Raw genomic sequence first — 25,868 nt, forward strand, 5'->3', positions numbered from 1 at the left:
TGAAGATGTCCTATAGAGTTGACCAGATTTGCTCATGGCTCAGATGTGAGGCGAGAGAGAAAGAAGTGAAGGATGACTCAAGATTTTGACCTGAGCAATTGGAAAAATAGTGTAGCCATTCCCTAAAATGGATAAAACAAGAGGATCAAATGTGGTAGGTTGTTTAGCAACTTGATTTTGAGATAGATTAAGTTTGAGATACCAGTTAGATGTCCAAGCAGGTATGTGAAGTAAGCACTTGGATACATTAGTTTGGAGTTCAGGAGCCAGGTCCAGGCAGGATAATCATTTCCCTCTCTATATTTACATAGCACTTTGTTCATACTATTTTTACTACAGTGATTTCCATATTGTTTTAGAGTTCCTTGTATAGGTGTTATGTATCCCATTCCTCACTCTCAGCTTTCCCCTCTCTGCCCCCTAGCCCAGGTGTCTTACTGAGGGGGGAAGGATAAGGATCTTGTCTTACTTATTCTGATAGCCACAGAGCCCGGTAGGGAGTAGGTGTGCACTAAAGATTTATTGAATTGAATCAAAATTTTAAAATCCATTTTTCTTCAAGTGGAAAGAAAAATATTTACTTGGAAACTGCATCTGATATTGCTGTAAACCTTGATGAATCGATTATGTCGTGATGTCATTTATTGTAATATGCTGATATTTTTCTGAGGTGAATATAACTGGTAATTGTTGGTTATATTCTAATAAATGTAAATCTTCTGATGATTCTACTTTCTCTTTCCTAGTGTATCGACTATGCTTCCTTAAAGCTATAGTTATCATTACCTTGGGATCTAGGTAGAAAAATTAAATGTTAAATTGAGCTTTGCATTCGTTAAGGTAACATTTGGTGCTTTTTGAATTTAATTTGGGTACAAGGGCAGAATCTGGGATATCCTTGGAATTTTTTCTCTAGAAATCCTATTTCTATTATAAAACTATTAATAGCATGACTTACCAAGGTGCTTTCATACACTTCAGGTATTTATTTCATCATTTATGTACCAGAGCCCTCTTATAACTGCTCCCATCAGGTTGATCTTAATCATCTTCAAAAAGCTTGTGTTTATCATAAGTCTTTGAAAGAACTTTTCTAGTCCAGTCTTACTGATATAACAACCAAATATCGTGGTTGGGGCTTGTGTTTGTGGGAAGCGGGAATGTTAAACATGTGTGTATTAGACATACCTGAGTTTGAATCCTAACTTTACCACTCACTTTTTGTTTGATCTTGAATGAGTTATAATGATGATAAAAATGAGAATAAGAAGTTATTGTGAGAGTTAAGTGAAATAATTTTATATATAAATGTATGTATATAATATTTTTATATGCAACATTAATATACAGTATATACTGATCTGCTGAGAGAATTTTATTTATGTCTAAAGACCTTTCTTTTTTTGCGTGTGTTTTTTACAGAATCTCACAGTGGAAATATTTTAAAACAGTTTAAAAATTTTTGAAAAATAATTTAAAACAACTTGAAAAGCACTGTTGAGGGAAAAAATAACTCATTCATAATCACACATTCTAACTAACCGATATTATTTCAGTATATTTACATATATTGTCCTAATTGATGTTTTAGAAAGGAAGAGAAACCATAAATATACTTTTAAGATTTTTAGAGAAAAAATTTAAAACCCATTTAAGAATTTTATTGATAAAGATTAGGTAGGTTTAGTAGAATTTGAAGATGAACCTAGAAGTTTCATCTTCATAAAGCTGGTACCTAAGTAGTGAAATACAGTGTCGAGAAGCCCAGTCATTATTTGCATTATTTGCATTTTGAGAGCAAAGGCTCTTCATCTGTTGAAGTTATATACAAAATTTTGTCTGTATTTACATCTTTCTGGGAAGGGAATCAATGAGTTCAGATCATCAAAGGGACTCAACCCAAAAAGTTAAGAACACCTTCACTAGAGTAAAATTTAGAAGTTCATTTCAGTGTCTTTAAAGTGGCTTATATTTCAAAGCAATTATTGCTTCCCTGTTTTTCATGTGTCTTGTTCTCAAGTGATAAAAATTTAGTAATACCTAAATTTTATTTTCTTTGTTCAGTCTATAGTTTTTTTCATTTCGCTACAGCTCTAAGGATAGAGTAACCATTAAAAAAAAAGTACATGAGGGCATAAATTTTACTATTTCGTTTTCAAAGCTTTCTTACATCCTAAGTGAATGCTGTCGTTCATGGTGGTGAAGGAATGTAGTATGTTGTCCTACTGAACATGTATATCAGTTTTATTGATTATAATTCCTGTACCTGGTGCCTCTTCACGTGGATTCTTCAACTCTGAATTAGGTTTCATCTCTGGGTAAAATAAGGCAAATAGAAAGAAAATGCATGTCTGTTTTGTTTTGATGTGGAAGTCTATTCAGATGAAAATTTACATATCCACTGTACCAGGCAGTTTTTTCTGTGTAACTCTTTGTTGAATTTTGAGAACCTACAGTACCAGACTTTTCCCCCTCTCTCAATCAAAATAGGTAGTAAGACTCAGGCAAAACCCCAGTATTTGTTATCTACAAAAGAAATTGAGGGGGTGTTGCTTGTCACTTGGAAGAGCCCTTCTATGGAAGTATGAACCTTTGACTATTCCATACCAATTAGATGAAAATACTCTTTCTTTTTTACACATGAATGTATTCATATGGCTATATTTCTGTAGCTGTATATGACATAGATCTTTTTCTTTCATACAGTTATCCAGAAAGGAATTCTGAAATACAGCCCTAATTAAGAATACAAAGCATATTGTCATAGGCAGAAAGTACAACCTTTTATCAGGGAAAGTATCTATATATTGAATTCACCCAAAAGATCAGTCTCTAGATAGTTTTGTAATCGTAGCTTTATGTAAGAATATAGCTCTATTTAAAAAGGGAGGCACATGAGTCCAATTGATAATCTGCTGGGTCATGAAAATTCAAGGAAGTGGCTAAAGAAGGTAAGGCTAAAGAACATATAAAATATCTTTCCCCTTCTAATTTGTTCCTCTCTTCAAAAATTCTCATGTCAATTTAAGATCTTACTAGCTGCACTTTCAGAAGGATTAAACTCTTAAACTAAGTGTCTTGACAGAGTTTTGTTTTTATTTTGAGTATAAATTTGTGTTTCTTAAAACTTTTTTTTCCGTTTCATTTGTTTTTCTCTTGGTGGTGTAATAATTAACTTCTTTCCCTAGCCTGTTAACCCTTCTCTTACCTCTTCCTTTTGACACAAGAATTTTACCCAAGATTGGGCCCATGCTGTCAGTGTATATTATATGCGTTCTATACTGTTTCAAAGTGGAAAAATGGATTTAATTATGAAAATAGTGTGCCATCTTGTGGAAGATTATGCAATAAGCACAGTGTGATTTACCCGTAAGAATCTGAGTAGAAGGATAGATATTGCAGTTGGGCTTATAAAATAAAAAGCCTGCTTCTTTGTGCAAAATGGTATGAAGACACTGATGTGTTAAAATTTCTACCTTATTTTTAGCATATATGAGATGTGTTGATTAGTACTACTGGTAGTAAGTAGCTGTAGGGTTTATTTAATACTGATACTAAAAAGACCTGTACCAAAGAATATGGTTGAGTTTTAGTTTTTGTGGCCTGAATAATGACTGATTGATTAGTTGATTATTGATTCATTTAGTCTCATGGAATGAAATTGGTTTGACATTTTGAACATAGGCTGTTATTGGTCACTTTACTTCCATTCCCTCTCTTTCCCTGGCTCCTCCTTTTCAGTCGGTCCTATATGCTGCCGAGTTCAGATCTGACCATGTCACGTTTCTGCTTAAGATTTCTGTATCTACTCCACTGTCTGTGCAGTTGAGTTCAAAACCTTTATAGTGTCATTTAACCCCTTCCATGTTCTGGCCGCTATTTGTCTTTTTAACCTCACCTTTACCTGCTGCCTTTTGTGTCCTTTTAAATTGAACAGTGCATTTATTCATCATACAGTTTGCACCACTTTGCATGCATTATTTCTCACAGTAGCTTTGTGTGATAAGTACTGTGTGCCATTGTAGACATGAGGAAAGCAATGGTTAAGGAACTTGGTTGTGGGGTGGTCACACAGCCGTGGTAGCAGAGCAGAAATTGTATCCAAGATCCGCCTGACTTTACAGGCCATGCCTTTTAAAACACTTTTGTTGTGTTTTTCTGTCCCTATACGTTTGTTATAGTTTTTACTCTGCTTGAAATGTCCTCTTTGTCCCCCATTCTGCCAACAAAGCCACCCTTCTGATATCACTGTCACAGTGAAACCTTTCCTGAGTCCCCTCAACCAAATATACCCTCTGCCCTCTTTTGAATTCTCATGGTGCTTTTTTATCCTTCTTATGGCACTTAGTCTATCCTGCATCATGGTGATTTATGTACTTGTTTTATATTCTTGACTAGATTGTAAGCTGCTTGAGGATAGGGATTATGTCTTTTTATTCTTTAAAGTGCCTTGCCAATTACGATTAGTACTCAAAAAATATTGACTGAACATTCTTCTGAGTGCTAGGAGAAATGGATAGCCTCTCTAGCCTATGCTCCTTTAAGAAGAAAAATGTAGAGAAAGGGCTGCTGTTTAGGGAGGATTGTACTGCCCCACGGATGTACAGGAATAGTTATATAACCTATAAGCATGAGAATGGACATTGAGTAAACCAAGCCACCACCCTGTTGCAAATAATGTTTTCTTTTTTCTACTTTCTTACTTCTCACTACAGTTCTCTCCAATTATTTTTATAATGTTTAAAAGTTTTTTATATACATTAGGCATTAAATAATACTTTTGCTGGTGTTTGTTTATAGATAATATTTCATCTCTGAAAGATTTAACTTAAATGATTATATGATTTAATTAAAATTTTGTTATGCATTTCATTCAGGTGTGTCAAAAGGTCTTGTTTCTATCCAATTCATTCACTTTTACTGTTAAACTTCAACTAGGACCACAAAGCATTCACAAACAAGAATGACATCTTGGGTTAATTCCACTGGGATGCTTGCTCTTTGCCAGATTTTATTTTGCTCAGCTATCAATGAGGCTGTTGTGGAAATGTGGGTTTTCTTTGCTGTGAGAATTTATGCGTACAAAGAGACCTGCTTTTCAGAAAGAACATTGAGAACCCAGAGCCCAAGAGGAAGGGTTATTAAAGTTAATGAACTAGGGTAACCTTATCCAGAGGGTACCCAGAAACACTATAAAACAAAAGGTCAATCGCTATTGCTATTTTAGTTATATACCTCCTCCCTCTCCAGGCTTCAGAATTTAATAGGTTTAATTGCCTTTACAGTGAAGCCTTGGCAAGTAATTTTCAAGCCAGATGAAAATTCTTTAGTTTGTTTTGTTCCTGTAAAATTCTAAGTATCTGGGCATTACTGTGTGCCATTTGGGAAACAAAATGTTAACTAATGATAATGGATTGTTTGATAGTTCTGAGATATGACAGTTTTTTAATGGTTTAAAATAATTACCATTATTTCACATTTGTACAGAGCAAAAGGTTTTTTAGGTATGGTGTTAGACATGGAATCATATACAGTAATATTGTTTTTATTGCATCTGTGGTACTTAGTAACTACAAAGAATTTTTTATTTTATGGATGTTTGAAAGGTAGAAATGCTGTTCATGCTTGACAGCCTTCAGAATTTTCTTTTTTCCTGAGGAAGATTGGCCCTGAGCCAACATCTATTGCCAGTTTTCCTCGTTTTTTGCTTGAAGAAGATCAGCCCTGAGCTAACATCTGTGCTGATCTTCCTCTACTTTATATTTGGGTCACTGCTGCAGTATGGCTGACAAATGGTGTGGGTCTGTGCCTGGGATCCGAACCTGCGAACCCAGGCCGCTGAAGTGGAGCATACTGGACTTGACCACTGGGCCATGGGGCCAGCCCCCAGAATGTTTTCATCTAACTTATATCTGAAGAACTTCATCACAACACTGAGAATTTTGTAAATGAAAAAACTAAGACCCAGGGAGGTTGTGACCTGTACTTGCTTACCCACTTAACACTAGAACTTAGTTCTTATCCGGAAGCATTGTTTTGAGTTCCCTAGGTTCTTGGGGCATAGAATGGGACATTTCACTTAGAGTTTGAAGTATATGAAAATATGACAAAAATCTCTTAGAAGACAGCCCAACTCTGTGAATGGCATCGATTTGTTAAATAGTGTTAGTGTATTTCCATGTGCAGTTTGAATTGTAACCCTTCGTGGTGGAATACAACTTAGATGACAGTCTCCACATATATAAGACTAAGGTGTGTCAGTTAGAGGGTAGAAGGCTTTACAGTTTTCCTGTAATGTCTTATTTCACTTTTAAAACAATAGTTGGTGGTTTTGTTTAATCCGGTTGACATAAGACATTTACAAAGGGGGAAAATGTTTGAGGAAAGGAAAGGCATTATTATTATAGTATAAAGAAGGATGGATGGTACACGGTGTTATGTATAAAGATTTTCACTATTCACTGAGCAACAAGTCAGTTTTGTCACAGTGATAAAGTCCATAGATACAATAGACATTTCACAGTTAGCAGAAATCAAATCCTCAAGATGCCTAGAATGGCTTAAAGGTTGATTTCAGAGGAGTTAAACACACGATAGTATATTTTGAAGAATTTCCCCTGGTTTCCATAGGAATACCAAGGCTATCTGTCACTTTATTCTTAAGCTGTCTACTTTGAACTCACAGTTAGTTTTAACCATTGTTTTTGGTATTGCAATAGAGAGAAAACAATTTTAATGTGAAGTTTTTTCAGAAATAGCTAGATGTCTTTATGTTATATTTGCACTGTGTATTTCTCTGGGATTTCTGTTTTTTACAATCTCAAGCTGCATTGTTAAGAAGGTGGTAAATATAAACTTTTCGTAGCCTAACACAGGAACTCCTGAACTGGCTGCACATCAGATTCACCTTGGATACTTTAAAAATACAAACTCTTTTTACCCACGGAAGACCTATGGAATTAGGAATCTCAGGGAATGCCTCCTAGTTTTCTGTATTTTTATAAATCTCTCAAAACAGTGGTTCTGCAGCAGCCTTTCCGTATACTAATGTTTAGGAAATACTAGTCTAGTATATATTTTGGGATGTTAGCAGTTTAAAAATTTCATTTTTAAGTTTATTTTGGATGTACCTTGTTAAATGATCTTAGAAACAACTGGCTGTGTATGGATGCCTATACTTACATTTTGTCCTTAAGTTTATTGTTTTACACGTATTTTTTCTGATTTTCCTAGAGACTGTTTATTTGTTTGGTGGCTGGGATGGAACACAAGATCTGGCTGACTTCTGGGCATACAGCGTGAAGGAGAACCAGTGGACGTGTATCTCTAGAGACACTGAGAAAGAGGCAAGTTCTCAGACTTTTCATCCATCTGTATTTTGATGAGGCTATGGGTGTGCACTTTTTTTGCTGGATGATTTATATTCTTTTCTAATGTCTGTCAGCAGTGGTAGCAGAAGAATTTGTAGTGAACAAATTTGGTTTAAGTACTATTGCATTCCAGCTTCTGTACCTGGTTCTTCAACTACTGGTACATGAACAAATCTATTTTAAATACTTAGTTTTTAACTGCTTTAGCCTGGATAAGTAACTGTGTGACTCTCTTTGTTCTCATGTCCCTGTCACCTCTACTCTTATTTTGACCATTCATCTTATTTTGATTTCCTCTGGAACAATGTGCTTTTGATGTCCTCACTATCTCACTATTTTGATCCCTTACTGTTTGACTATATATCAGTTTTCACAAGTAATACACATATTGTTTTTAACTAAAATTGTATGTATGTAATCATATGTGTGCCTATCTGTTGATACATGTATATATAAAGCATTTCCATAGTGAGTAAGACAGCTTGCATTTTTGGCTTTCAATTAAATAAGTGCATAATTATATACTGGTATAAAGCAAATATTAGTTCATTAATTTTTTCCCCAAAATCTTTATAGAATTTTTTATCATACCTTTCATCTAAGCTGTTTCAGATTAGTAGGTGAAAAATAAACTATAACCAAACAGTAGGAGCTGCAAATGAAAAGTGGGAGAAAAAGATTCTAAACCTCACTGATTTTTCTTTTTTTGGTGAGGAAGATTGTACCTGAGCTAACATCTGTTGCCAGTGCTCCCCTTTTTACTTGATGAAGATGGTTGCTGAGCTAACATCTGTGCTCTGTTTTGTATGTGGGACGCTGCCTCAGCATGGCTTGATGAATGATGTGTAGGTCCACAGTGAGGATCCAAACCCGTGAACCCCGGCCCACCAAAGCGGCATGTGTAAACTTAACCACTATGCCACTGGGTCGCCCCCCAACCCCCACTGATTTTAATCTGGGCATGCCATTTCAAAAAGATCTGGTCCTATATCTTTAATCCTAGGAAACTAGATTCTTGATTACTCAGTGTCTTCTAGTGATTAATCATTTGGGTAGTTTTTATCTTTTCAAAGATATCTTAAAGTTCTAATTTCTATTTATTAGCCATGTAAAAGTATGTAAAAATGGCCTTTGCCTTTCAGTATTAAAGTACCATTTCCTGAAATGATTATTTCTGTCCTCAACAAAAATAAAGACAGATCTAAAAAAAAACCCCTAACTTATTTCTCTTCAACTATTTTAAATCTAGGTTGATTGCATCTGTGATTATTCTTGCAGTAAGTTTAGGATTCATCCTGAAATTCTCCCTCTTCTTTATACAGTGTGTCTAATTAGTGCCTAAGTTTCAACAATTCTAGCACCCAATGTTATTTCACATGTCTTGTCCTATCTATTCCTTTTGGCACTGCTTCCACCTTTATGGCTTTCATAAACTTTTTTGCCTCCATTGTTGATCCCCAGATCTATTTTCCATTCATTAGCACAGTCTTTAAAAAGCCTATTTGGCCGTGTGATACCTGCTTAAACCCTATGCTTAGCTTCAGTCCCTTTTCAGTTATTTATTATACTCTATCTGTTACATTACAAGCACCCACAAAACTTCAGTGGCATATACTAGTAAGCATTTATTTTGCTTACAAGTCTACAGATTGGCTGGGTCATTCTTTTGGTTTTGGCTGGGCTCACTTGTGTCGCAAGTCAGCTGGCTGTCAGCTAGTCTAGGGTAGCTTCAGCTGAGACTACTTGGCTCTGTTCTTTGTAGTTGCTCAACTTCCTCATGGCTATCTGGGTCTGGTTCTCATGTCAGAGGCAGGGTTGCAAGGGGGATAAAGTGGATATGAGCACTCCACCAAGTTTGTTACTATCCTATTGGCCAAAGGAAGTCATGTGACCAAGTCCGAAGTCACTGTATGGTGAGGGGCACTGTCAAAGGGCATAGATACAGGGAAGTGTGAATAACAGTAACAACAATAATCATAATGATAAAGCAGTTTATCTACCTTAGTTCCTTTTGCTTAGAGTAAAAACTTTAAATTTTTCGTGATGATTTGGTCCCTATTTACCTTTCTAGCCATTTCCCAACTTTGTATGCCAGCCATACCCGTAGTTGCTGGAATTATTCAACTTTCTCACTACATCCTTTGGCAATAGTGTTTTCCCCGTTTGGAATTAAAAGAGGGTCTTCCTCCTATGCACCCAGCTTTTACCTAGTAAACACCTACTTATTCTTTAAAACTCAGTTCAAACTTCACTTCCTCTGTGAAGCCTTTTTTGACTTCCCCACACAGAATTAGAAGCTTCCTTTGGTGTACTCATTTAACCCCTTATATTCCCTGAATTGGTTACTGTAATGAATGATTTGCATTCCTATTTCCCTACCTAGACTCTGAATTCCTTAAGGTATGAATCACATGCTTACTCTTCAGTGAGTAAATAGATGAGATAGGTTAAGGGTACTGGAAAAAGCAAGGGAATGATAAATACCAAATTCAAGAGAGTGACTGCTTTCAAGGGAGCAGGGGCAGGGGGTGGTGGTTTACAGGGGGCCTCAAAGATAATATTAATGTTCTACTTTTGAAGCTGAGTATGGGTATTATTTTTTATGTCATTTACATAGAGTTATAAGTAATATTTTGAATGCAGTTAGTTATTACTTAAAACTAATGCTGGAAAAATATAGAGATTATTTTGATGAGAGCACTTTGTTTCTGTTATTTTGAAGTCAATAGAGATAAGTAAAGTGGTGCCTGAATACTGGAGTTCAGATTTATTGTAGTTTATTAATACTTTCTTCATATAGCTACCTAAAAACCTTTTGTTGGTCTATCTATGAATTGAATGGTAATATATATTGGCTAGTATATATAATGGTAATGTATATATAGCTCTAGCATAAATGCTCATTCCTTCCAAAATTGAACAGTTAGGATTTCATATATCTAATTTTATTTTCTATACCAGTGAGTACGAATTACTGTTTGATGACACCCCAGGGCATGTGTTTTAAAAGTATGATATTCAATTAAAAAAGCAAATTTAATTTAATTCACTTAAATATGTGTCTAATAACACATTTAGGAGATTGAAAGATAATAGAATAGCTCAGCTCTTAAAGAGAATAATTATTTAGATATGCAAGTTTTTTTAGGTTCAGAACAAATGTATTTTTCTTTAGTTTTGCATTTTTATAAATCTCTTTAGTGTGTAGCTTAGTGGAAGACAGCTAGATTCTCATATCTGCTTCTGCATTTAATCTCTTGTGACATGTTGTTTTATGTGAAATATATGAACAAAATTGGACCTCACATAGATATGTTTTTGGAAGGGAGAGTAGTATTTTAATAGTCTTTTCAGATAATTGCACGTTCTTTTTCGATCTCATATTCCAAATTGACAAGTGGTTGTTTCTTAAAAGTAATTGCATTATAGACTCTGAAACCATATCATCTAATATTTTGTATTCTGTTACGTTAAAATCCATTGTGGGGCCAGCCCTGTGGCCGAGTGGTTGAGTTCGTGTGCTCCGCTTTGGCAGCCTGGGCTTCACTGTTGTGGATCCTGGACACGGACCTAGCACTGCTCGTCAAGCCATGCTGTGGCAGCATCCCACATAGAGGAACTAGAAGGACCTACAAGTAGGATATACAGCCATGTGCTGGAGCTTTAGGGAGGAAAAAAAAGGAAGATTAGCAACAGATGCTTGCTCAGGCCCCATCTTCTTCAAAAAAAAGCATATTTAAAAAAAAAGCCATTGGTTTATCTTGCTCTTTGAACAGATTCTTTTACCTATGCATGGTTTTTTTATCCATGTGTTGGTCACTTGAAAAATGTTGGTTCCCTGAGTTATACACATCTTCCAAATGTTGACATGTTTTATTATTCAATATCCAAAAAACTTCACATTTGTTAATATCACTGTCAATTTCATTGGAAAAGTCTTTTAAGTATTGGAAAGGTGTCAAGATCACAGTGGCAGGCAGAAGTTTTCTAAAATTCTAATTATTGCTTAAAAACGTGCATTTTATCATTGGCAACAAATTTTGTCAGTTATTTTCCTTCAAAATGACATCCTTACTTCATTCATTTTTCAGAAAATGTGTGCCATAACCGTAATGTCTGAATAACCATACTATACTTGGATTGTTAGTTTTCTTTCAAGTAATGTAGTGTTCCATGGAAAAAGCAGTGAGGCCAGCTTGCAACTCAAACAATTAAATAGGTACTTTTCCTCGAGATAGCCATCATACATCAAGTAGCATTGTTTTATAGCTTTCTAAAGCTAATGTTTGGTGTGATAGAAGGCAGCTGGTCTCATGTCTGCTTCTGCCTTCATTCTGTTGCTATATCAAAAGTCGGGTAGCCTCTGGAAAATTCGACGTATGCTTAGAATAAGTGAAAAGACAAATTTTTATCTTAGTTAATATTATGAAAATAACTTTGACTTTATGGACTCCCTGAAATGTCTTGGAAATCCTCGACTGCACTGAGAACTGCTGTTTTAATTTTAATATACAGTTCCTATTCAGATAGAGACAATACCCAATAATGCCTTAGTAATGTCCTTTCAAAGATCCACTGTCACCCCCAATCTGCATCCCTGACCCAAGACTCCGTTTATGATCATGCATTGCATTTCAATGTCATGTTTGTTTAGTCTCCTTTAGTCTGGAGTAGTTCCTCAGTCTTTTCTTGTCTTTGTTTTTTTTTTTTTTTTTCCATGAAACAGATGTGCCCTGAGCTAACATCTGTGCCAATCTTCCTGTATTTTTTTTTGTATGTGGGATGCCTCCACAGTGTGGCTGATGAGTGGAGTAGGTCTGTGCCTGGGATCTGAACCTGTGAACCTGGGCTGCTGAAGTGGAGTGTGTGGAACTTTAACCACTCAGCCATGGGACTGGCCCCTTCTTGTCGTTTTTGATGTTGACATTTTTGAAGAATCCAGAGCAGTTATTTTGTAGAATATTTCTCAGTTGGGTTTGTCTGATGTTTCCTTAGAATTGATTTAGGTTAAGCATTTTTAGCAGGAATACCATGTGGCTGACATTGGGTCCTCCTTAGTATATCATATCAAAAGGTACATTATATCAGTTTGTCTAATGTTAGCCTTAATCACTTGGTTAAGGAGGGTACCCACCAGGTTTTTTCCACTCTATAATTAATAAGTAATTTGTGGGGAGACATTTTGAGATTATGAAAATATCCTGTTACTCATCAAACTTTCACCCTTTTGGCATCCATTGATAAAAGCTTTTTCCAAAGAGATTGTATCATTTTATATTCCTGCCAGAAATGTATGAGAGTTCTGGTTGCTGGTTGTTCCCTGTCTTCTTTATCTGTTGAATTGCTTTGGCACCTTTGTCAGTAATCAATTGATTGTGTAATTATATGTTTATTTTTGGATACTCTATTCTGCTCCATTATCTTTCGATCTGTTCCTATACTAATATGACATGCCTTGAGGTCAGGTAATGTAAGACCTCTTTATTCTTTTTAAAAATTATTTTGACTCTTCTAGGTCCTTTACATTTTCATATAAATTTTAGAATAATATTGTCAATTTCTAAAACTGTTGTGATTATGATTGGAAATGTAATGAATCTATAAATTAATTTGGAGAGAATCGATGTGTTAATAATATTGAGTCTTCTAATCCATGAACGTAGTTAAATCTCCATTTATTTCAGTCTTTTTCATTATTTCTCAGCACTTTTGGAATTTTCAGGTTAGAGGTCTTAGATGTTTTTATTAAATGGATCCCAGGATATTTTGTTTTTTAATGCTATTGTAAATGGAATTTAAAGTTTTTATTTTCCATTTGTTTACTGGTAATACAGAGAAGTAAAGTTTTTTTTTTAATATTGCCTTTGTATCATGTCACTTTTCTAAATCCAGTTATTATTTCTGATAGTTTCTTTGTTGGTTTGTTAGGGTGCTTTCAACAAATAGTCGTGTCATTCATGAATAGAGTCAATTTTACTTCTTTCTTTCCATTCTTTTTTTCTGTTAAAACTTTTTTTTTAATGTCTTATCTCGGTAACTTAGACTCCAGTACAGTGTTAAATAAAGGAGGTGAGAATATACGTCCTTATCTTGTTTCAGATCCTAGCAGGAAAGCATTGAATATGTCACCATTAAGTGAAAAATTAGATTTAGGATTTTCATACATTCTTGATCAGATTGAGGAAGTGCCTTTCCGTTCCTAGTTTGCTGTGAGTTTTTCCTCATGAATATGTATTGAATTTTATCAGATACTTTTTCTACATATATATTGAAAAGATCATATTTTTTCCCTTTAATTCTGTTAGTGTGGCAAATTGTCTTGATTGATTTTCAAATGTAAAATCAACTTTGCATTCCTGAGATAATACCCCCTTTAGTTATGAAATACCCTTTTTATATGTCACCGTATTCTATTTGATAATGCTGTGATAAAGATTAGTTTCATCTCTGTTCATGAGGTGTACTAACTGCCTCTACATTATTTCTCCTCCTCCTCCTTTGTGATAGTTGTTACTGGTTTTAGTACTATGTTTCCCTCATAGAATAAGTTAGGAATGAAATAGTATACAGATTAAAAATGGAAGGTTTTTTTGTCTTCTGTTTTCTGAAAAATTTTGCGTAAAATTAATATTATTTCTTCCTTAAGTGTTTAGGACTGGCGTTCTTTTTGTGGGAAGATTTTAAATTATGAATTTAATTTTTCAATAGATATAATGACTTTAGATTTTCTCTTTCATCTCATGTCAATTTTGGTAAGTTAAATTTTTTCAAAGAATATGACCTTTTTACCTGTATTGTCAGATTTTACCTATGTTTTTGTAATAGTCCCTTCTTTTCTTTTCACTTCCAGCAAGGCTGTAGTGATTTTTCTGCCTTCATTTCTGATATTGGCAATTTGTATTTTCTCTTCCTTTTTAAAAGATTAATCTTGCTCGTGGCTTATAATTCTATCAATCTTTCCAAGAACGAACTTTGTTGATTTTTTTCTACTTTTTGTCTGTTTTCTAATCTATTGATTTCTATTCTTATCTTTATTTTTGTTTTTCTTCTTACCTAGGGTGTAATTTGCTAGGGTGTCATTTTAATACCACTAGTGGTAATTAAGCTGAAGCAAGAAGTTCTGTTATTTTCCTATTAAAATTTCAAATTTCACACTCTAGGAAATATAGCATTGATTATTATATAGTATCTTATCTTTGTTTTTGAAATTATTTAATTATGAAGGAAATTCTTTCTCAAATAACATTTTCATTTTACCTGCTGAAGATTTTCCTTGACAAAATCTTTTAAAAATAAATTTTAAAATAGTAATTAGTATGAATACTGAAGTGCAGATTCAAATCAACTTATCTGCATTAATAACGCTATTGCCAAACTGTTCTTCCTACCTACTATCTTTATTCCTTCATTTAATCTAATGATAGTGCTAGATTACTTTTCCTGTAATACTGATCTTTTTATGTTATATCCTGCTCTAGAAACTTATAGTCGTTCTTTACTGCTTACAGTATTACATTCAGTCTCTTCTGCCGGTCATTCCCCAGGCTTCCTGTTTCTACCTTATACTTCAGCCCTGTTATTTCTGCAGCAGGGATTCTTCGGCTCAGTGATAACCACACACATTGTATTGAGTGTATTTTTGCTTTTATTTCTCTTCTCTTCTGGAATAGTGGAAAGAACACAAGTTTTGGCCCTGGTAACACTTCTCTATCTTACTTCCTAGTTTTGTGACTCTCTGAAATGCTGATAATATTTCCTTATAGAGTTGTTATATGGATTATATGAAATATACACACACACACATGTAATAATAATATAGGCAGAATTTAGAAGATATTTAACAAATATTAGTTCTCTTTTCTTTTCCCTCTTCTAATCCAATCCTGCCCAGTTGAAGTTCTTTCTTTTTTTGAACTCTATTTTTTGTTTATGGTACAATTTTCTTTTTACCTTTTATTCAGTCCTGTGATACAAGTAATCTCAACTAAATAATTTTTTTGTCAATAATATACCGTTCTTCATATTATTCCCTAATTGTGTTATTTATTCAGTCAAGAGAGTCAGTTTTATATACTGTAAAGGCTGGATGAAGAAGTTAAAGACTTGGATTCTCATTCTGCTTCTGTCACTAGCTTACTAGCTTTCAGGAGGATACTCTTCCTCCTTGGACTTCTATTTCCTCATCTTTAAAAGGAAATAATTGTTATAGATTTTATTAAGGTTCCTTTCAGTTATGAAATTCAGTAATTCTAACTATTCTTGGAGTACATGTTTTGTGCTAGATTCTGATGAGAAATATTTTTAAAAAGACCAAAAGTATGTTTAAGTAGATTGATATGTACTAGAGCATTAAGCTCTATGCACAAATAACTAAAATGCAGTGGAGTATATAATAGAAGCCATATAAGTGTTATAAACAGAGTGCTGTGGGGTTCAGAATAGTTCATCTCGTCTTTGCTGGTAGATTTTAAGCATTTCTGAGGTAAGATTTGTGTCTCCTACCACTTCTTTGCTTTCCTTTAGAGATTTAAGCCTGGTGTTAGACTTATATTACTTGACTTGCTGTGAGCTTCTGAGCAAACCTTTTAATGAAAGAGTCAACAAAAAACGGCATTCAATTTTATTTTCTGTTATTTATTCTTTGAATTTTTTTTCTTTTATTTTGCTCTCCACAGAGTGGTCCTAGTGCCAGATCATGTCATAAAATGTGCATTGACATTCAGCGAAGGCAAATCTACACATTGGGGCGTTATTTGGATTCCTCTGTGAGGAACAGCAAATCTCTGAAAAGTGACTTCTATCGTTATGACATTGACACAAACACATGGATGTTACTCAGTGAGGATACTGCTGCTGATGGAGGGCCGAAATTGGTGTTTGATCATCAGGTTTGGTGCACAGATAAATATATGGTGGAATTAATTAGTGCTTAACAACTCTAGCTCTTAGAGTTTATTTAACATGTTATGCTGAGTTGTCTATTTGTGATTTCCACTACCTGTGACAAATAATAAAAATAACTATTGTTTTAGTAGGTATAAAGTTATTCTCTTAAAATATTTTTCTCTTGTCTGGTGCAGGATAAAATACTAAAATCTCAGGGCTAGCTCCTGTGGTCTAATGGTTAAGTTCAGTGTGCTCTGCTTTGGTAGCCTGGGTTCCATTCCGGGTGCGGACCTACAGCACGCATCAGTGGCCATGTGGCATCAGCCCACATACAAAATAGAGGAAGATTGGTGACAGATGTTAGCTCAGGGCGAATCTTCCTCGACAACAAACAAACAAACAGCAAAAAATTAAGATCTCAGAACACAATTGTTAATTTATAAAACTTTAGAGAGTAGATGGAGCAATACATATTAGGAAAAACAAATTTCGTTTATGATAAATATCCATAAATCATAATAATAGCAACTTTTCCTTTTTAAACTTTTTATTCTACATTCCTGGCAGAACTTTGAAATTGCTTTTTAATGAGACTAAGAATTTGACATCTACAGCTTTTCTTCCAATTTGAGTGAAATATATTTTCTTTTGTATATAATCACAAATTTGTTATAAAACAGAAAGGATTTTGATATTTCCTAGATGAAGTTTAGACTCAGCACCAATAGGAGTCATAGAGTGATGTTGTAGACAAGAAGAGTATGTGTAGCGGTAATGTAAGCCACTTTAATATTAGTGTGCATTTAACTCTCATTATCCCCGGCAGTGTCATTATCACAATCTGTCTTTGAATACTTATTCCATATCAGTTCACTGTAGGTCAGTACTTCAAACAAAACAGTAACCACTTTGAATTTTATAGGCGGTTTTACTTGGCTCAACTCATGTCCAAAGCTTTTTTGGAGTGTAGGGGAGAGCACTGTTTTGATGAACATAGCATCATCTAGTACTTGAGAAGAGGGAGGTAGTGCTAGAATTATGACAGAATCTAGCTTAGACCCAATATCTAGGAGTTAAAACCCAAGTCTTTATTTCTTTTTTCTTTAGAGATTTTTGTTAATTCTTTGCTTTAAAGCTATCCTACTGCCATATTTATATTAACAAGTAGTTGTTATAGGAGAATGGTGAGGAAAAGATGAGTGGGTTATATGCCTATCAAGTAAGTGGTGGGAGGAAAATCAAAAACATTAGTCTTCAAAGTACTCCTCAGATTGAATTTGGAACTTCTGCTGGCTCTACATAACTGAGCTTTGCAAAGTGTTGCACTTCCCTGCTAACATACTCAGTGTTGTTCATCTTGAAAATAACAACCTCAAAAAAAGTTAGGCTCGTTCTGATCTTTTAAAATAGAACATCAGCAGATAACATTGTTAGGGAAACAGTTTATTTTCTTGCTTCCAACTGGTTACAGATTTCTTTGACAAAAGATGCTTATGTCTGTATTTTTACAGGGAAAAAAAGAATAGCTTAGGGATAGTCTGACTCCAGCACATATATTGTCCTTGTGTGTGGCCTTTGTTTCTCTTGACTTTGGTTAAATAGAATATTCCTTGGAAGCTAAGTTCTGTTAAATAATGTTTGGTTTTCAACTGATTAAATGTTACAGCAGAAGACTAGGAATGAAGAAACCAGGATTTCAGTACTAATTCAGCTAACAGCTATCTCTGTGACCTTGCACAATTAATTACACAATCTGTATAAGCCTCCATTTTCTATTCTATTTCATGTGAATAAAGCTGTCAGTTGGAACGTACTCCAAAAATTACTTGGGCTTGTTCATGACACTTTAACACTTAATATTCAAATTTGAGAAGAACATGAGAGCTAGAGGCATGAAGACATGTTTAAAAGTTACTCTGCCATTTTGAATTTAACATATTAAAAGAAATAAAATTCAAAGACTTTGGATTTCTTAGGAACATAATGACAGCTTAGTTCTGAAGTTTCCATGTTGTTGCTTTGTGTGATCTTCAGGAACAAGGGGAACCAAATAAAAAGATTAAAAAAAAGTCATATATTCAGCAAAATCAGGAGCCAAAGAAAACCTACAACTCCTAGTTCCTTTAAGTTTAGCCAAAAACCACTGAAATACCCAGAACCTGTATGGAAGTGCGCAACAGTCTAATAAGGGAGAACTGGGAATGCAGAGGGAGCATAGCAGAGGTACATCACCGTGGGAAGTATCATGAACAGGGCAAAAATTTAACCCAGGGCAGCCACTGGGGTAGTCAGTGAAGTAACATATGGAAAGTGCCCAGAAAGGCCCAGAGGTGGAAGATGACAGAAAACACCATCTTCTAAAAGTAACGGAAACACCATGAAAAGTGAGGACAGTGGCTCCTTTTGCAATGACCATTGAAGGAACTGGGAGAGCCCAAGGCTTGAGATAGAACCCCCCTGATTAGATGAGGTTCATAGAGTTAGAGAAGATGTGGCTTCACAGAAGCATCATATTTTGAAGAATATTCAATTCAGTAGCAACAGAGGAGGGAATCCATGAGCAAGAACATCACCCCGCCATAGGAACCTTCTGTTATCTGGTCCAGGAAACTTCAACTCATTTAAATATGAAAAACTAAAAAGCAATACACACCGAATCTTTAGAGAGATACTCTAAAGAAAAACAATAAAAAGAAAACAGCAAAACTTTCCTTCAAACAACAGCAGATGAAAATTATATTCCAGTATTCTAACATCAATTAAATGATCTTAATGAAGCTTGAAACCATGAAGAAAACTACAAAGCATAAATTCAAGAATGCAGATGAGAGGGTCAAATATTAGGATCAGGTGAAACTGGACGTGGTAAAACTCAGGAAAGAAATTGAAGAAAAATGTAGTAACACTTTCAGAAATGAAGACTAATCTGCAAGGAGCATAAAGAAGAATAGGTGAGGATCATATAGCATAGAAATAAGAGCAGATAAAACGGAAATAAAGATATAAAAAGGATTAGCCAGAAAATTGTAGATAGCGAAGACAGGCAAAAGAGTGTCAACACACACATAATTGGAGACATTAAAGAAGAAAACTGAAACTGTGGAACAGAACAAATATTTATAAATAAAATTCAAGAAGACTTTCCTGAAGAAAGAAGACTATTCCACATCTCATAGGGCATGCTATATTCAGGGAAGATTGACCTAGGCATTTAACTCTAAGACATATATTAGTAACATTGAATTTCAAAGATAAAGAGGCCATTTTGGGGGAACTAGCCAAATGATCAAGTCACCTATGAAAGAAACAAGATGAGACTGTAACAGATTTCTCTACAGCTGCATTCGATACCAAGAAATAAAACAGCGACATTCTCGGAGGTATTCAAGAAAAGACAGTATGAGCCAAGGATTTTATATCTAGCCAAACTGTCCTTCAAGTATAAACACTGTTTGAGGAAATTACTAGAAAATGGAATATGAGCTAGCCAAAAAATGGCAGGAGAAACTTCAGTCAAAGGATTGGAGATCTCAGCTCATTGACATTCTCCCTGGGTTAGTGTGGATTATTGACAGACTGAACCTATACTGTCCTTCTGCCCCACATCCTATGATATGAGAAGAGAATACCTTAGTATTGAAAAACAAGAAAGAATGCCCTTGAGGAACTTCAAAAACTTTGGGAGAATTCCTGTAATGTAGAATGCAGATAGGATCGGATCCAACCAGAAGAAACCAGAACCTATAAGATTACAGCAACTTGAGTCTCAAAGTCTGTATAGCTGGGGCGAATGTTAGATGATCAGTTGGAGACTGAACAGCAGGGCATTCTCCAGTTTGACTGAGTAGCACTTAAATGTAAAAGTTGTTGACAAGTCAAGTGTTGAATGTGGGCATTGGAGCTGGAAAGATAGAGCAATACTCCCAAGAAGCACTGAGGAACTCCTCACAGCATCATGTCCTATTTCTCTCCATCCAGTCCCTTGAGGCAGGCTGCTGTATATGCAACAGGCAGATGAATAGGGATTCTCAGATACAAAGAGGACTAGAACAATGACCAAAAAAATCTAAATATTTGAGGATAATCAATACCATGAGACAGGGGTACTGAACTCAACAAGTTAAGAATGAACAAAGAAAAACAGCTAGTAGTGTAAACTGAAGAAGCCTTTAAGATAAGTTTAGGTGATATTTTCAGAGCAATTCAGGAGGCTATTACATCCATGAAAAAGAAATATCTAGAAAACTTATAAAGAGTTAATAACAAAACAAAAATCTCAATAAATTGATTTAAAAGCAGAATGGGCACACTCACCTCTATGTGGTTACTAGATTAGTGAGCTGAAATTATGAGAGAAAAGTTAAGAAACAGAGAAAAGGTCCTAAGGTTCCAGGATCTACCTAATAGGAGTCCTAGAAAAAGAGAATGGAGGCAAAAAAAAGACTCAAGGTAAAAATGAAGAAAACTCCCAGAGCTGAAGAAAGACAGTTTTCAGAATGAGAGGAACAGTGGGTGCAGTTCAAGATGAATGAAAAAAGAATATCCTAGATACTTCCTTCATGAAATTTCAAAACCAAGGATTAAGAGAAAATCCTGAAAGCCACAGAGAGACAACTGGTTACTGTTTGTAAACTGTTTGTCCAGTTTGTTCTAAGATGTGGGAAAGAATCATCAAACTGCTATAATATCTTTCTCCTTTTTTGAGTTGGTTTGATCAGGTATGCTGGAAAGAGCTACCAAGATAAAGATGTTTATGCTTAACCCCTGATAACAAATGAGAATCAAAATGAAACTTAAATATCCCCCAAAGGAAAGAGAAACTCCCTTTGTAGCCATATGAAGTAGAACTATAGGGTCCTGATAACAGAGATTGCCCAGAATTAGTATGAATCTGTGAGTTTATGAAAGTATAAATAGGCACTTGTAATGTGGGTCCCTCAGGATTTTCAGCGTGATCCCCGGACGTTTGGAGAGATGTGCACCTTAAGTGCTTAGGACAGGGTAATGTGATCTAGCCAGCAAAGCCCTAGACAGTGAGATAGCAGTTGAATGGGACCGTACTGAGTTGTCCTCAACAATGTATGGATTGTTTTTAATGTTATGATCACTTAAGATTAAAGAATGGGAACACTTTCTTTGGAGTGCCAGAGACATGAAAACTTTGACATCTCAATTTTTAAACCATATTCATCAAGATTTCACCCTTGAGGAAGAGTAGATTTTCATCATAATTTATGGAATCTGCCAGAAACCTGGGAAATGGCAAGGGAGTGGATCTTTTTAGTGGTAGATAAAGATGAGGAGATGCTAGAATCTTTTCGATACTAATTTAAAAAAACAATCTTTACAGTTATGAAAATAGCTTTTTATTAAAAACTACAAAAATAGATAATAGAAAAATAATTTGATAGGAGAAGAGAATTGAATATAAAATGGTTAGTAATTGTGCTTTAGCAAAAATTAGATGTTTTGTGTACACAATTATTGTTTAAATGTAGATGCCACTTGTGTTCAACATCTAATTCCCAACTTGGGCTTGGATATTCTTTGAAATAGAATTTGATACTTACTGTCTTGTGACAAATGGCTATTTTCTCAGACATATTTTATGAAAAGCCACAATCTCCTTGAGGTGAAAGAATGAGAGAATCAAGGTTGGCTTTTGAACATGAATTACATAACATACCTCAAAGAAAATTAAATTTATAGTATTGTGTAAAAGGAGGCAAGATTCAACACACCATAGAAGACAGTCTGAAGACTGATTGCTGCATGTGTCTTTTGTTTGTTTTACTGTTTTATAACAACATGATTTGAAGACTTTCATAAAATAAATGCAGAGAGAAGAATTTAGCTACATCACTCTTATTCACATATCTACTCTCTTACTAAATGGTAGCAAGATTAATTGGATGCTTGCCTAGAATTGAAAAAAAGGAATTTTTATAAAGAGGATGTGATCACTCTACCCATAGAGTATGATCAGTGTTCACTCTAAAGTATAAATCAGTGCCTCATGTAATGTTGGTTGACTTGGTAAAAAATTATGCAGTTTCAAGAAAGCATAAAACTCTTTAACTGAACATATTTTACTCTCACTGGGAAGAATGGAAAACTTCTAAGTATTTAGAAGTCCATCCTGAATCTCTGCCAGGTGGTGAGCAGAATGGCAAAAAGTGCGTATGATAATCAGGGATGGATGGTATTTAGTGTTATTAAGACAAAGTTCAGCTTTTTTAAGAATCTAAAACTGCACACATTGGTTTCCTTTTAGCACATGTGACAGGAATAATCTAAAATGATTCTATCTGTTGCTTTGTTTTGGTAGATGTGTATGGACTCAGAAAAACATATGATCTACACCTTTGGTGGTAGAATTTTGACATGTAATGGCAGCGTGGATGACAGCAGAGCCAGTGAACCACAATTCAGTGGATTATTTGCTTTCAACTGTCAATGTCAAACCTGGAAACTTCTTCGAGAGGACTCCTGTAATGCTGGGCCTGAGGATATCCAGTCTCGGATAGGACACTGCATGCTATTCCATTCAGTAAGAATACTCTGTACAGTGTATTTTGTCATACTGTCATGTATATCTCCGTAGGAAAGGAAGTGGTAAAATCTGATTCTTGAGTAAAGATCAAAACTTGTCACTAGAAAAAAATGATTAGTGTCAGCAATGATAGACAAAAATAAAACTTCCTTTAACAATGAACTGTTTGCTAATTATGAGACTCTTCCCATCAACCTAGTAATTCCTAAATAGTTATTGCCCAAATGCAAGTTTAGGCACTTTTATGACTAACTTCACTGCTTATGTAGAAATTGTAGCTATTTCTCTTTCTTGTACCTTTCTACTTATTGATTTCTCTTAGTAACTAGAAGATCAATTTTCTTATGTTCTTTTTTCCCCCTCTGCTGTTCTCCGTTAAGTGCAAATAATTAAGAATTGACTTTATAGAATTAGAATTAAAACTTATCAGCAAAACCAACATACAGACATTTCTTAAACCTTTTCAAATGTTATGGTGAAAACTTAGGCTTCCTTCTGTGAACATAACTTTAAAAATACCTTGTGGAATATTTTAAATTTTTCTTTTTTTGGAAGATTGGCCCTGAGCTCACATCTGTTGCCAATCTTCTTTTTTTTTTTCTCCCCAAAGCCCCCCAGTATATAGTTGTATAGCCTAGTTTTGGGTTCTTCTGGTTCTTATTGTGGAATATTTTAAACATAACCAAAGTAGAGAGAAGAATATAATAAATTTCTGTGTATTCATTTATCAGTTTCAATAGTTACCAATATTCCACTGTTCATTTTTCATATATCTACCTCATTTACATTTCTTCTTTTTTAATAGTTCTTTGATTTTTATGTTTATTCTTAAATTTTATTGTGCTGGAGTATTTTAAAGCAAATCCCAGGCATTGTGTCATTATACCTGTGAATACTATAGTGTATTTAGGTCCAGATTAAGTCCAGATAGGGACTTTTAAAAAACATAATTGCAGTACCATTATAAAACCCAACCAAAATAAAAGTACTTTCTTACTATCATTTAACAGATAGCCTGCATTAATTTTTTTTCCCCTGAAATACTGAAAAATACCTTTTCATAGTTGGTTTATTCAAGTTAGGATCCAAAAAAGGTCTCTGCATTGCATTTGGTTGTTATGGCTCTTAAATTTCTTTTTATCCAGAACACTACTCCCCCCTCCTGTTTCTTCCGCCCACCTACCACTTATGTATTTATTAAAGAAACTGAATCATGTGTGTTTTAGAATTTCCTGTATTTTCGATTTGGCTGATTTTATCCTCATTGTGTCATTTAACATGACCCCTATCCCCTGTATTTCCTGTAAGCTGGTAGTTAGAGTCAGAGGCTTGATTTTCGATTCACTCTTCTTTTTTGGGTGGGAGGGGTGGAAGCCAAAAGGGGAGGTGCAAGAATACTTCATAGATGGTCTGATTGCAAAATATCAAGAGGCATTTAATGTGTAATTGTCATGCTTTTGGTGATGTTAAAATTGTTCACTGGATTCAGGTGTCATTTATAAAGTATCCTGTCAACTTTTTACCTAATGGTTTTAGCAGCCATTGATAGTCATTGCCTAGATTTCATTAGGTTTTGTAAAATGGTGATTTTTCTAATTATGTCATTTCTTCTGCATTTATTAACTGTGATTGTACTAGAAAAAACTTAACTTTCGTTGGGGCTGACCTGGTGGTGTAGTGGTTAAGTTTGTGCACTTTGCTTTGGCAGTCCAGGGTTCACAGGTTTGGATCCTGGGTGCAGACCTACACACCACTCATCAAGCCATGCTGTGACAGTGTCCCACATACAAAATAGAGAAAGATTGGCACGAACGTTAGCTCAGGGACAGTCTTCTTCAAGCAAAAAGAGGAGGATTGGCAACAGATATTAGCTTAGGGCTGATATTCCTCACCAAAAACAAACAAACAAACACAACTTACCCTCATTAACTACTTGGCTACCCTGATATGTAAACCACACAGAAGAGGTAATATAAATGTTTGATTCTTTTCTTTTATCACTTTTTCATATTAATGAGTTGTGCTCCAGAGTTAACCAATGAATTTTTTTTAAGTATTGTTAGGAACTCGTGGATTTTTAAATATTTATTTTGTTTAATCCAATGCTGTCATTATTCTTTTGATGCCCCAGTTTTTCTCTCTTTGTCCAGTAGGAGTGCCCCCCTCCCAGCATACCCATGCATTTCCATTTGTGTGTATATACACACAGAGTCATGCAGCTGCATAACAATGTTTTAGTCAATGACAGACCAAATATACGATGGTCCCATAAGATTAGTACCATATAGCCTAGGTGTGTAGTAGGCTATACTGTCTAGGTTTGTGTAAGTACACTCTGTGATGTTTGCGCAATGACGAAATCGACTAATGACACATTTCTCAGAATGTATCCCCGTCGCTAAGTGATACACAGTTGTACACACATATATGTTTATATATATATGAATGTGTATCTATCTTTTTAAGAGAAAAATTAAATCATGAATTCATACTGCTACGTCCAATTCAAGTGAAAGACTATAGTTTTTTAAATTTAATATCTTTGATTTTGTATTTGTGTATCTTCTAAGGGTAAAATCCTACTTCCTAATGACGATATTATATTATGTGCTCTGTCTTTCTATACTAGTTTACAGAATAATGAAACTAACAGCAAAATCACTGAATACTGTATAAGATTGTTTTCTGATTATTTTTCTGTTTTAGGATATAGCCTACTAGGGATGGGTAGTAAAAAAAACATCAATTAAAATCTCTAGAAATGCTACTTCTCTGTGTGATCATGCCTCTGTATGTCTTTATATACAGATAGGTTTCTTTCATTTCTTTTTCAAATTTCGGAGATATTTTTCGACTGAGTTAATTTTATTTTCTAATTAAATAAAAACATATTCATGGTTCTAAAGGCAAAAACATAAGTGAAGGCACTTTCAGGGAGATCTGGTGTTTATCCCTGTCTTCCTGCTCTGTCCCTTCCCCTATAGGTAACTGTCTTTTATTAATTTCCTTCCTTCCTTTCTTTCTGAAGGAAAAAACCAAACACTCATGCATTCCTTTTT

General features: G+C 34.8%; 1 protein-coding gene across 21 annotated transcripts in view; it reads left to right on the plus strand.

Moving 5' to 3' along the window:
- Window positions 1-25,868, plus strand: part of MKLN1 (muskelin 1) — a 311,721-nt gene that overhangs the window by 242,736 nt on the left and 43,117 nt on the right. For all 21 annotated transcript variants that reach the window (XM_070513561.1, XM_070513567.1, XM_070513597.1 and 18 more), the window contains 3 exons: window positions 7,234-7,346; window positions 16,046-16,258; window positions 22,585-22,806. In XM_070513561.1, the coding sequence (XP_070369662.1) occupies window positions 7,234-7,346; window positions 16,046-16,258; window positions 22,585-22,806 (548 nt within the window). The remainder of the gene's footprint in view (window positions 1-7,233; window positions 7,347-16,045; window positions 16,259-22,584; window positions 22,807-25,868) is intronic.

This window comes from Equus asinus, chromosome 1 (genome assembly GCF_041296235.1).
Source record: "Equus asinus isolate D_3611 breed Donkey chromosome 1, EquAss-T2T_v2, whole genome shotgun sequence".
NCBI classification, from domain to species: Eukaryota; Metazoa; Chordata; class Mammalia; order Perissodactyla; family Equidae; genus Equus; species Equus asinus.